At 37.9% G+C, this 13,569-nt stretch overlaps 1 protein-coding gene across 1 annotated transcript in view; it reads left to right on the top strand.

Annotated features, from left to right (window-relative positions):
* Positions 1-13,569, top strand: part of LOC136268572 (uncharacterized) — a 59,302-nt gene that overhangs the window by 24,064 nt on the left and 21,669 nt on the right. Inside the window, exon 3 of the mRNA XM_066063947.1 lies at positions 5,230-5,276. Coding sequence (XP_065920019.1) covers positions 5,230-5,276 — 47 coding nt within the window. The remainder of the gene's footprint in view (positions 1-5,229; positions 5,277-13,569) is intronic.

The raw sequence follows: 13,569 nt of genomic DNA, 5'->3' as shown, positions 1-13,569 counted from the left end.
GTTGGAGGAGATTCTTTCTTGCCAACTTGGAAGGAACACCCCACTACAGGGGGTGGTCTGCATTTGAAATGGCACTGCGTGCCCCAGCTATATCAATTATCGTCTGAAAAGTGAAGTATCCAATATGCTTCGTTGTCAGCTATGTTCAACCCATTACACAGCAGTACAAATCGAGAACTGTTCGAAAAGCACCTCTACCATCAAAACAGCCACTATGAAAAATACGGACGATTTCCGTTACAAAGGGAAGCCATCACATGCTATCGCCAAATCGACACTTTTCGCTGTCAGCAAAGATGAATGGGACACAAAGGAGGACACTGGTAAGTCCATGAAGAATGCATTATATGTACTGCGGTATTCCAAAAGGCACCTCTCGGGCCGAAGCAATGTCGAACAGTGAAAAAAAACAAGCCCGTAGCCTTAGCCATTATCGAGTTACACTTTGTCTGAAGGCATCAGTTAGTCAGTCAGTCAAGCAGACAGTCAGTCAGTAGAAAATTCCATTAATTAAAATTCCGTAGCAACTTGTTGAAAGTGTTTCAGGTTGATCTGAAAGCTTGTTTGGGCTTAGTTTTACCTAACCAATACTGCCTCATCGTCATCAGGGAAAATTGAGACTGGTTTTTGGGTGATGTTATTTCATAGGCTACGCCTACTCCTTTGTGGTCCCTACTATTCAGCACTATTGTACTGTATGATTTGAGCTAAATCCACCAAGCCATCACTGAGATATGTGTCTTCAAAGTTTGTCTTAATTTCTTCATATTTTCAGCATCACTTAGAAAAACCGCTATAATTCACTCATGCTTTAATTGATATACTTTAAATGTAAGAGCATAATGCAGCACATTTACAGTCCAAGCTTCATACACATTGGATAAAGAAAAAGAGAGAGTTATGTGCAATATTTGAAAACTGTAAAAGCATCTTTTTGTTATGGCCACAGGGTAAGAGAATAACTTGAAAATCGGTCTGTACATGGAGTAACCATCAAAGTAAAAACTTTTGTGGTTTGAAAGAAATTGCGCTAACAACCATGGAGTTATATAAATATATATATAACAACAAAGCCAACTATGCAATCGAGTTTTGCTAATATTGCTTGCCATGCCTACCAATGAGCTGAAAATAGGTATATAATGACCATGTAACACTTTTACACTGCAACATTTGTAAACGTTGAAGTGGCTGTGTTTTTGGCTGTCGTATAGCATGGCAGAAGTTTTGCTTTGTCCAGAGGATGTGCAGGCAATAATTACGGGAATGCTACTCAGAAGTCATGGTGCAACTCATCTCCCAGGCAAACCAATGGAATGAGACTGACCCACTGTGGCAGCAGCAACAGCAGCAGCAGCAACAGCAACAGCAACAACAACAGCGACAGCAGCCCTCAGCTAATTCTGCTTTGAGTAAGTCACTACTGCTTCTAGTTTGACAAAGGCATCTATCACTGCCAAACAGCTCAAACCATAGTCACCGGCCTTCATAGAGTTACCCCACAGTTTCCCTTTGTTATGCCACGTTGTACTAGGTAAAAATATCTTCTGGGTTATCATATGTTTTTTAAATATTGTATTTATATTTCCCCCTGATATATATTTGGTTTTAAAGTTGTTCGGTAGGTCTGTTTAGACTCTAGTCTTCTCTGTCTTGGTTTAGAGGTTGATAGGCTCACCTCCTTATTTAGTTATTTGACTATTTTCCTGTTGGGCTTTCCCATGGCTGGTCAGCTCCATATACTCATAAGATAGACATTGCTTGCACAAAACAATTGTTCTCAGTGAACCCAAATCTATATATTGACTCACACAGTTCCATCACAACCTATGTAATAACTAGTGTCACTACTTGATGAACACAAGGCCAGTGGACCAGACCGTGTATCACCTTACATCTTAAAGCACTGTGCAGATGAAATAACACCGATATTACATATAATTTTTACTCAATCTCTATCTACAAGTCTTTTACCAAATGACTGGCTAAAAGCTAATATATGTCCCGTACATAAAAAGGGTAGTCGTAGTAATGTTGCTAATTATCGTCCTATTTCATTAACCTCCATTTGTGCTAAAGTCATGGAGCATATCTATCATGAGCCACCTAAATCAGAACATTGCATTATGTATGTGATTGCCCAGAAGGGGCAATCACATAGACTATGTATGGGAAAACAAACTTCAAAATGTTATGTCACATCCTATAAAGCTGGAAAGCCATCCATCTGTCTGTCTACATTCCTTTGATGTCAAACGATTATCTCGCTAACTGATGCATGTGTTTAAGCAGTTGCTGTGTGAAATAAAGGGCTCATCATCTAAGAATCACATTGTTTTCAAATGAAGCTTCTAACTGCGTCATTTGTCATTTACAGAGTGATTAGTGCAAGGGTGTAGACAAAAATTTGCTTGAATTCTTTCTGTAAACTGCATACAAAGTGCAAGTAAATGCCTATACCAGTCAACGTATATATGTTTTTATAAGACAATTTTTAATGTTCTGTTTGTGTTGGAGGTTTAGCTAAGTGGTCACAGCATGCACCTTAATAATACAAGGGTGTGGGTTTGATTCCAGTTAGTGACTTTTCTATTCTTCTTCTTTTTTTCATTCTTTGGCAACCTTTATAAAGTGTGCAACATTTTCTGAATGTGTGCCATTTATTTTCACTCTCAGTGTAAATACTTTGAAATCTGCTTTTAGTATGGAAATAAGGACAATTTGGTGAGCTATAGCTGGAAATACATACACTTTATCTATAGAGTAGATACTGTTTCAGCATTACAAGTTTAGAATGGGTATCCTTACCATTGTCAGTCATTTGTCACAATGAAATCCTGCAGGCTTGATACACTGGATGTAGTATATAGTGCTGCTGGAGTGTAAGTGTGCTTGCAGTAAATTTCACAACTTTGTACAAGTGGGAGTCACAATTTTACTTGAAAGTGAAACATACTTAATAGAGAAACTCCTGCACTGTAGGCAGGTACCATTACTGTAGGGACAGGTACCATTACTGTAGGGACAGGTACCATTGCTGTAGAGTAGGTATACTGATGCTAGGTTATAATTTCTTTTTGCTGTCAATTAAATGTCTCATGTAGAATCTGAAATGGTATAATTACATGTATGGCCTGCATGACAGGTACTACTATTAAAAATTACATCAGCACCTGTGTGGAATATAATACTACTACTGTTTAGCTTAGCTAGCTACACATAGCTCAGCTGTTAAGATTACCTGCCTGCATCATTGTGCTTACATCATTTCAGCGTACTTGCAGGATGCAGCCTCATGTTTAATGTGATACCACCATGCATGCTACACAGCTACATACATAATGGTACTGAAGCTTAATGTTTGCTTCACACTACATTAAATTTATGTGGAGGTGGTGTGCAAAAGGTAATTTTAAGCTTAATGTATAACATAATTATTAAGGCTGAAACGAATAGTACGAATATTCGTTATTCGTTATTCGTTCGTTAAGAAATATTCGTATTCGTTAAGAAATATTCATTATTCGTTAAATATTCATTAATCGGATAATGTACACATTTAACCTTTGAAACATTTTGACAACTGAAAACTGTCATTTTAAAATATAATTTTTCATCTTAATAATACATGTAAAGGACTTTTCTTTTTTAACATTTAAAGTTTTAGTAGTAATCAAAGTGATTTTGTTCCTTTCAAGCACCTAATTATACAGAAAATTCTTAAAGAATAATTCATTAATTTGTTCGTTAATTTGAAGAATATTCGAATACCTAAAATTTAATATTCGTTTCACCCCTAATAATTATGCATGCACAATACAATACGACAAGTCCTGCATGCACTGTAGGGAAGGTACCAATGCTATGATTATTTCTTTTATGATGTTGGTCAGTGAGTTAAAAGTCATCGAATGATGTTACAGGTATTGCCTACAGGTACATGTACACACCTGTGTGGTAAACATATATGTATACACATTACTATAGTTGTTTTAGCTTAGATACATGCAGTACTGCTATGGTCACAACATTTCAGTATAATATTGCTTTCAGGCTTAAAAGTAATATCACCATCCAATACATTTAATGCTTATGACTTTTAGTTAGTGTGGACATGGTCCTGCACATAGGGAAGGTACCAATGCTAGTAATGTAATATAAAATTAATTAGGAATTTTGATTTGGGATCATAGAAAAAAGTTGGGAAACAAGGGAGATTTCCTAACCTGGAGATACACTAGTGGACATTTAATCCCTACTTCAGTCTGTACAATTAGGGATTATATGTCCACTAGTATATCTGCAGGTGTAGGCAACCTGCCTCATTTTCCTACTTTTCCCTATATAATCAAACTTTATTTCTTATACTTGTTCGTTTACTTTTTTGTAACATTATTATGACTCGTAAACCCAGGGGCGGATACAGGGGGGGGTCAAAGGGGGCTATTGACCCCCCCTCCAAAAATTTTTAGTATACCAAGATCGAGATACTCTAATAGAGCAGTCACTCTAATAAAGCAGTCACAGTATTAGAATAGTGTGTAGTGAGCTATTTAAGGATTTTTATGTACTTTATCAGCTATAAATGCGTGGTTGGTGAGGTGGGCAGCTATTGTCAGCTGGCTGTGACCTTTTTTTTTTTTGTCTCACCTTATCAAACCAGAGACAGTGTAGTGCCTCAGTTCATTTTTGACCCCCCCTTTCTATAAGTCTGGATCCGCCCCTGGTAAACCTGCACTTACTGCATCAAAAAAAGAATAGCACCAGAGTTAATGGTTTCATCTGAACGCTTATCCCCAATTATCAATTACTCACTCGAAAGTGAAGTGGCTGTTATGCTTTGCTTTCAGCTATTTCAGCCTGTTTTGCAGTGTTACAAACAAAGAACAGTAGGAGAAGCGCCTCTGCAATCAATCCAGTCACCATGGAAAATATGGATGATTCCTGTTTACAGCCATCATGCTACTGTGAATCAACACCTTGGGCTGTCAGCAAAAAGAAATGAGATACAAAGGAGGACAAAGGTAAGTCCATGATGTGTGCATTGTACATACTACAGTATGCCAAAAGGGCACCTGTTGGGCTTAAGCGATGTCGAATAATAAAACTTTTAAAACTTGGAGAGGTTACTTTTAGACATTGACACCTACAAAATTAATAATGTAAATTTCAGATTACTTTCATTATTATAAATTTAACATGGTTATAATCATTTATATTTTTCCTTAGTTTTCTCCATTTGAACCCCAGTCCACAGACATGAAGAGAAAATTAAGGTAATAATTTTTTGCACACAGTGTATACACAATAATAATTATATACACAATAATATGTGTTATTTAAAGCAACTGTAAATGTCAAAATGCATACACCTACCACTTAGCTATATATAAGTGTCAGTATAACTCATCGGTTATCAACCACCTCCTATTATCAACGATTATCAACCACCACCTATTATCAACCAGTATACTATACCTATTATTGACCAGTCAGTATCCAAATAAATACAGGAACGTTATCTATAGAGGCAAGCTTCCGAGACCTTTCACCTGCCTTTTGTTATTGTCTAGTCTAGTCTAGTGTAACCCAGTGCCTAAACAGAAGTGGTTTTCTGCTGCTAAGAAAGGATGGAAGACAGTAAATAAAAAATCCAAAGTAAAGCATCCTGCAGCTGGCACTGTTAAACTCTACAAACTGTGAGCTCCTGAATTCACAGTTAAAACAATGAATACGGTAACAAGATGGGGATGAATAAAACTGCTGAACAAAATGACATGCCACCAACTACACTAAAGGACAGAATTTCTGGACAGGTATAGCATGGAATCAAGCCTGGTCCACAAGGCATCCTAACACCAGAGGAAGATCAAGAATTGGCTGATTTTCTAATGGAGTGTTGCAAGATGGGAATGGGGGAGGTAATAGAATGTGTTAACAGGTTTGTGAAGAACACTGAAAAGAAAAGGGGAGGGGTTAAATTAATGGTTAGGTATAAATTATGAAAGTACATCCTGACTTGTCCTTGTGAACATCAGATCCTCTCTCACATTGTAGATTCGATGCAGTAAGTCAGTCAGCCAGCGCTAGACCACTACTTTGTATTGCTAACGAAAATCTTGGAGGTTAATGGCTTAATGGATAAGCCCAGTACAACATGGACAAGTCTGGTATGCCATTTGACCACAAGCAACTTAAGCATGTTGTATCTAAAAAGTTCATGGACCAACAAGGAACAGATTACAATCAGGTAGACGACTAAACCGCCTAACTGTAACACTAGTACTGAAATGATGACACAATGAAAATGTAGCTTCATCACCTACTATACAGTCTCTCAGCAAGTCTAGCCAATACCAGAGTGTTTGTGACAGGGCTTAGGGAAATTTTGGATGAAAGAAGAGTAACATCAAAAGCATTCTCCAAGTCTAGATCAAGGGCTAGAGTGCTCACAAGTGCTGAATCTTTAGCATTTCTATTTGAAAAGGAAGAGAAGAAAAAGGAAGAAGAGGAACAAAAAGCAAAGAGAAAAGAGGAGCGCAAGAGAAAACAACCACACAGAGAGGAAAAGTAAAGAAAAACTGAATTGAGAAGAAAAAAGGATAAGAGAGAGCAAAGTAAAGAGCGCAGAATCCCAAGAGGTCTTTAAACAAGACACAGAACTATCTTCTTGGTCAGACGTAGCAGAATATAATGTACAAGATGAGGAAAGGATGACTTGTCGAGTGTTGTGAAGCTGATGAGGGAGTAGGTTGAGTGTACTAATGTGGTGCAAGAAGTGTGCAGAATCTGTGAATGTAAATTTAGCTAACTTGCGTGTGCATAGCTGCTTCTCATAATAGTGGTTAGACTGTTTACATAGTTGTATTACTTATCAAATTCCTATTTCTTACAATAAGTCAACAATCTAGGTATCTGATATTTACGCATGAGTGATTTTTTGTCACTATATACATTTTTGGAAGCATCTAATTTCCTATTGTCGTAATTACTTTTGTTGTTCGTGCATAATTATTTTCTTAGCTATGAATTTTTATTGATGTATTTAATATTTTGTGCGGTAATTTTTTTATTTCTCTGAATTAATTGTTGGTAATTTTTCCAGCTCACACTGATAACTGTGACCACTCCTACCAGCATAAGTCAACCAGTATGTAGTATAATAACCTACTGTACATTATGGTTTAACACTCCTTACCTTGTAGGTTAAACGTGTAACAAAAATATAGTTTAAAGGACTAGTTGATGCTTCATGTTTGGTTTTTCTAGTTGCATGGCTTAGTCTGTCATTCCTCACTGTTGAAAATCTGAACAACAGTGATGCCAAACAAAGCTATTTTTGATCCAGGTTTATGCTACTAAGAGTTTTTGTTGTACTAAAAGTTTTTGTTGTTGCACAATTTTAATTGTGTACTAATCCTCAGTAGGTTTTAGTGGTAGATAGCGTACAAGTTATTGTATCACTTGGTGCAGTAAATTGGCTATAGATTTTTAATTTACTGCTAAGTGACAATATAGTGGTGAGCATGCGTCTCATTGTTTAGGCTCTACCTGATTAATGCATTTCCATCAGCTTGGTGTACTGATTCCCTATACACTAGGCCTTTGCTTGGTGGTAGTCTCTGACTCTCATCAGCACTTGTGACATATGTAATAGTGATATATATCACTTGGGGCGTACTCACCTAATAGGTGAAAGAACTAGCAAGAACTCATCCCATTTGTTTTATACAGTAGCATCTGAAGATCGATTGTGGTTTTAATAGCGTGGGCTAATAGCCATCGAAACGTTGTCCATACGTTAAAACGTCATTAATACGTTACTATGCTTCAACACGCAATATTAGAAAACTTGCGATTGTGGGATGGAGTTTATATTGTTATCATTTTTGTACTAAGTTAAGCCAAGCCAACTAACTTCGCTATTGGGACAGTAAGTAAGTTATTATATTAAGTTAAGTACTTAGAACTGTAAGTTACTAACAATTTCAACGTAGCAGTAGTAGCTTTGCTGTTCCATGGTCTGTTCAAAGGTTGATACGCGGTGGGTAGAAATACGCATCCACAATCGCCCAAACAATTATCTTGTGCCTTCATTATCCTTTAGTAACAACCACCAACTACTCTATCTTAGCCTATGTACTAAGCTTAGCAACCTCTATAAAACCGAGTCCCACAATACAAAGCTCTATGTCGCTCAATATAACGAGTCAAAGCGCATCGATTCTTTGAACTGGCTGGGTATCAGAGTCATTGGCAAACCGCTTTCCCATGATATTGCCCGGGCAATATCGTGGGCAATATGCGAGTTAAACACCGAGTGGCGCCTTTGAACGCCCACGCTAAAGTGGTATATATATATTACCTTCTTATACTTACCTTGTTTAATTGCACACATCAGTGCATATCCTTAAGGTGTGCTACACAATTAATGTCTTTTTCCCACTATTCTTGTATAAAAAGGACAAGGAGAAAACATCCTGACTCCTGTAAGCGTTCAAGCGTAAGCTGCAGGGTGGAGTCTGCTTAGTGATTTTTCCTCCTTTCTGCAACTTTTCAAGTACACTTAACATAACATCTTTAAACAGGTTGTAGGACCAAGTGCCCTGCAGACTTTCAGCACTTGTGCTGTAAAGCCTTCAGAAACAAACTAATAACAGATGGGAAGAACAAATTCCAAATAAACGACATTGTTCTTTCTTAGGGGTGAACAGTCAACAGAAGAGAGTAGTACAACTTATTGCATTTCTTCAGTTGTGTGGCTTGAGTACTGAAATACACTTCTTGAGATTGAAGAATCTCCATACAGTGGTTGTGAAACAATCCAGATGATTAGGAACTGTAAAAAAACTGGAACATCAGCTATGTACAAGTGGAATTGAAATTGAAGGAGACATTCAAGATGGCATGGTTGGACTGCTACATATTTACAACAAAGAAGCTGTAGAATGTAAAAATAACTAAAAGGAAGAGTCTTTTAAGCTATCTTTTGGAAACAAGAGATTCTCAAAAAAACAAGAAATCAGATGGCACCCTTTGATAATTCGGTGGGAACTGTATTTGCATTATCATTCTAGTGGAGCATATGAAACATAAAGAGGTTTGGGAAAATCAAGACTCACGATAGTGTGCCGTGCGGCCCAAGAAGCTGGCGCGCCACACCGTGGGTATATTGACAGGAAGAAAAAGGTCATTTTCACACCTTTGTATCTCGGTCATACCTTATCCGATTCGAACCAAATTTGCTGCAGAATTGCTCACCAGCTAGGGGAGTCCACATTACAAATTTGAAGGAAATCGCTCCAGCCATTTCCGAGTTACAAGCAGCCAAAGTTTCGGGTTTTTTTCTTCGTGTTTTCGCACACTTGCAAAAATTGCTATAAACGCAAACGCGTACTCCGATTGCCTTGAAATTTGGCACACAGAAAGGGAGTCCAAAGGCAAATCCTAGTATCAAATTTGGTGTAAATCAGATGAACGGTTAAGGATTTATGACCAATTATTCGCGTAAAACAAGATCAACATTTGTCGTCACGCCTACAGGATAAACCGCTTCATGGAATGAGTTGAAAATCGTTTGGTGGATAGATCAACCATTGTAGGAGTGCCTTTTGGTGGTTTGAAAGCAATCGAAATAAAGATCATGGAGATATGACACGAAACCGAAGGTGTGTAACAATTGCGCGATCGTGATTCGTGAATAAAAATACCAATAATTTTCACGCCTACCAGGCAACCGCTTAGAGCAGTGAGCTGAAAATGGGTATGTAGCTGGAATAGTCATCGTAGGAAGTCCTTGCAGTAGCACAGAACAATCGCTTTATAAATCACTGAGTTCTGATTCCAAAGCCAACTCCGTGTAGCAAATGCGAGATCGAGATACTCTAATAGAACAGTCACCCTAATAGAGCATTCAGCTAGTTCATGACTTACTCCATTATAGATTTCTATTACATTGCATGTTATGCTGTAGGGAGTTCAGCAGCAACCAGTTAATATTGTAGACAGTTCAGCTACAAGCAAGTCACCCCATAGAGAGTTCAGCTACAATATATCGCTGTATGATTATAACAAGTCACACTGAAGAGAGTTCAGCTATCAACAAGTCATGCACCTTGTAGAGAGTTCGATTACAAACAGATAACCCTATAGAGAATTCAGCTAGAAGAAGTTACCTTGTAGAGAGTTCAGCTACAAAGAAACCACCATGTAGAGAGTTCAGATGCAAACAAATCAGCTTGTAGAGAATTCAGCTACAAAAAGATCACCCTGTAGAAAGATCAGCTAGAAGAAGTTACCTTGTAGAGAGTTCAGCTACAAACAAGTCACCCTGTAGAGAGTTCAGCTACTCAAGTTACCCTGTAGAGAGATCGGCTAGAAAAAAGGAGAGATCACCTAGAAACAAGTCACCCTGTAGAGAGATCAGTAAGAAACAAATCACCTGTAGAGAGTTCATCTACAACCTTAGAGAGTTCAGCTACATTTCAAGTCACTTAGTAGAGAGATCAGCTACAAACAAGTTATGCGTAGGGAATAATTGACATGTAATAAATATATGTATTATATATATATATATATATATAATTTGTACATTTACTGATAAAATCAGAATTGGTTAAAATATTTAAAATCTTCATCCTTTTCTTCTTCCTGTGGTAAAGAAAGAAAAAAAAAGATAGGTTTAAAAAGCCCCAATGCTGGCCATAGGCCGGCTATACAAATACAAAAAGAAGTGAAATCTAATCCAAAACAGCCAAGCTGTAAAAAAAAAGAGTGCGGCCTTTAAAATGGCTATGGTGAAAAAAGATGTGAAATCCAAGGTGGCAGCCAAGAAATGGCTGTGATGGCAGGTTAATGGTAAAAAATTTAATAACGACAATTCAGATGAATTTGTGCCAAGACCAAGCGGCACCAAATTTACCTGAATTGTCGTTATTAAAATTTTTACCATTAACCTACCATCACAGTCATTTCTTGGCCGCCACCTTGGATTTCACATCTTTTTTTACCATAGCCTTTTAAGGGATGCACTCTTTTTTTACAGCTTGGCTGTTTTGGATTAGATTATTTGTATGCCTAGCTCCAGAATGTTGCGTGATTACCATCACATTTTGTATACCAAGCTGGGTTTCACTGCCATTGCCAATGCTCAGCTTCATAAATTGATGCAACTGAAGAAGCCAGCCAAATTGGTCAGGTACATATTCTTATTGATTAATGAGATTTACCTCAAAGCGAGTCTAGTGTAGAATAAGAGCACTGGATCATTGATCGGTTTCACTGATCTTGTTGGTGTACTGCAATAGTTTGATGATTTTGAGAGGAAGCTAGCTCCAGTATGGTTAGGTGATAATAAATTTCCGTATACCCAGTTTCCAATGTTAGAAGGTGATTTGTTTTCATTGGTTTGGCAAGCCAATGATCAACTGGAATGTACTAGTGTTCATGTTTTGGAGATTACTGCTGATGGAGCATCAGTTGAGTCCAAAGTGCTTGAAAGTTTTACTGTATATGTCACTCTTGAGCTTCATTACTTCATCCTCTTGCATTCTTTTTTGTTACCTTTTGTAATAAGTCTACAGCACCTGCATGGAAATAAAAAAATACTGTAGCTACAGACTGAATATAGAATACCTATGCACAAAACATGTTATGGGCTTCATTAGCTATTATGCACAAAGGCTTAGCCTCATGGGAGCATGTCAGATACTCTACATGTCAGTGGTCATGCTTTACTGTAGATCATGCAAAGAATTGTGCATCTGGTGGTTTCCCTACACTGCGTCGTAATGAACTTAGGGAATTCACCACAGGTACATTGTATAAAGTTTGTTATGATGTGGCGATCAAGCCAGTGTTGCAACCCCTATCTGGTGAGTCTTCATTTTGCCATGACCAATGTGGAGGAGATGCTAGGGCTGTACCAATACCAATACTTTATCGATATCAGCGTTATTATAATTTTAGTGGCAGTACATACATGTGACAACATTAAGAGAAGCCATCTTATATGACAGAAAATGGTTGGAAGTCAGTAGCAATCATCCACGCTACGACTTGTGTGATAACCACATAGCACTGGCTTGAGGGATTTAAAACATCCAGTGTTTCATCGATTTTTGGTTGTACAGCCTTGTCCTCTTCTTCTCTTAATCATTTCTGTGACCGCTCATACTCCTCAGTCTAAACTAACTCTTTGTCTTTATGATGCTGCTCCAACTGCTTATGAAGGTTTGTCATACTATATTACTATCGTACACTACCAACTCTTGATACTGTATTTTTACAAGTTGTATACAGAGCGCTTTTGAGTCATCATCACGTACTTCGAAATACAGGTGGCAGACCAGTGAAAATGCCCCATGATTGACCTTACAGACTTCGATACATCATCTACATACTGCCTTGTCATCCAAACTGTCATTAGTTACAAACTGCAAAGTGCGGTCAGTACATCTGATATGTGCAAATCCTCCTTCTCAGACAGCAGCATTGATAATTGCTGCATTATCGCAGCACATATGGACAAAATTTTGCTTAATAAATTCTGGGCAGTGTGCCTCTAACTGGAAACGCATCTAAGACAACCAATTGTCTATCAAATTTGTCATCAACAAAGTGAGAAGTGATACTGATGTACGAGTCAGTAGAATGTGATGTCCAGCAATCAGTTATAAGAGCCAAACACACTGCAGACTATATACCTTCTGCTTCAAGTCAGCATACATCTGAGGAATTACCTTTCCAGAGAAATGCTTACGATTGGGAAGTTGGTATCACCTATCCATTATTCATATAGTAGTTGAAAACCTTTCCCACCAATATCTTAGCAGTGTTTCAAACCCAGTTCCAAATACCTACCCATCAATTGTGCCAGAGGTAAGTACACATTGGAACTCTACTTTTTACATGTTAAAAAGACCAACAAACAGCACCGTGCCATGACCTCTGTTTGCCAGATACAACTTGTGCTACAGAGCTCACTATTACCCAGTGGAACATTCAGCAATTGGTATTGCTGTTGCACTCCTTCGAAGAGTTTTCTTGGGAGATGCTAGCATTTTAGGATGTTGTCCAAGCATGTCAGTAACCCAGTGACAGATGATGAAAATAGATGTAAGGAATGTTCATGAAGGACTAGCTTCATCTCTCCGAACTCGATTCAGTGGTATGGAATCATGGGAACTTCACTCTAGATCTATGGCCACCCTCCTTGATCCTCGTTTTAAGATTAAAAGATTCTCTTCTGCTATTTTTGCTGAGTTAGCAAAGTCTAAAGTTATAGAAATGGCCAAAGGAATGATCAATCCATTAACAGAAAAATCTGGAGGTAGCAAAGAAAATTAAATATGAAAAAAGAAAAGCAAAGTGTCTTCATTGCGGGAAGAGTTTGATAAAGAGATGATTCAGACCAGCCTATTTCTTTGTCAGAAGAGAGAGAACTAGAACAGTACTTAAGTATGCCCTGTCTGCCTCATGCTGATGATCCCTTGAAGTTTTGGAAAGTACATTTCCATTGCCTTATACCACTTGCAAAAAAGATGCTGGGGATTCCACCCACTTCAGCCG

The sequence above is a fragment of the Dysidea avara genome, chromosome 10 (genome assembly GCF_963678975.1).
Source record: "Dysidea avara chromosome 10, odDysAvar1.4, whole genome shotgun sequence".
In the NCBI taxonomy this organism is placed as follows: domain Eukaryota; kingdom Metazoa; phylum Porifera; class Demospongiae; order Dictyoceratida; family Dysideidae; genus Dysidea; species Dysidea avara.
Note: the sequence above shows the minus strand (reverse complement) of the source record. Positions and strands in the feature narration are given on the sequence as shown.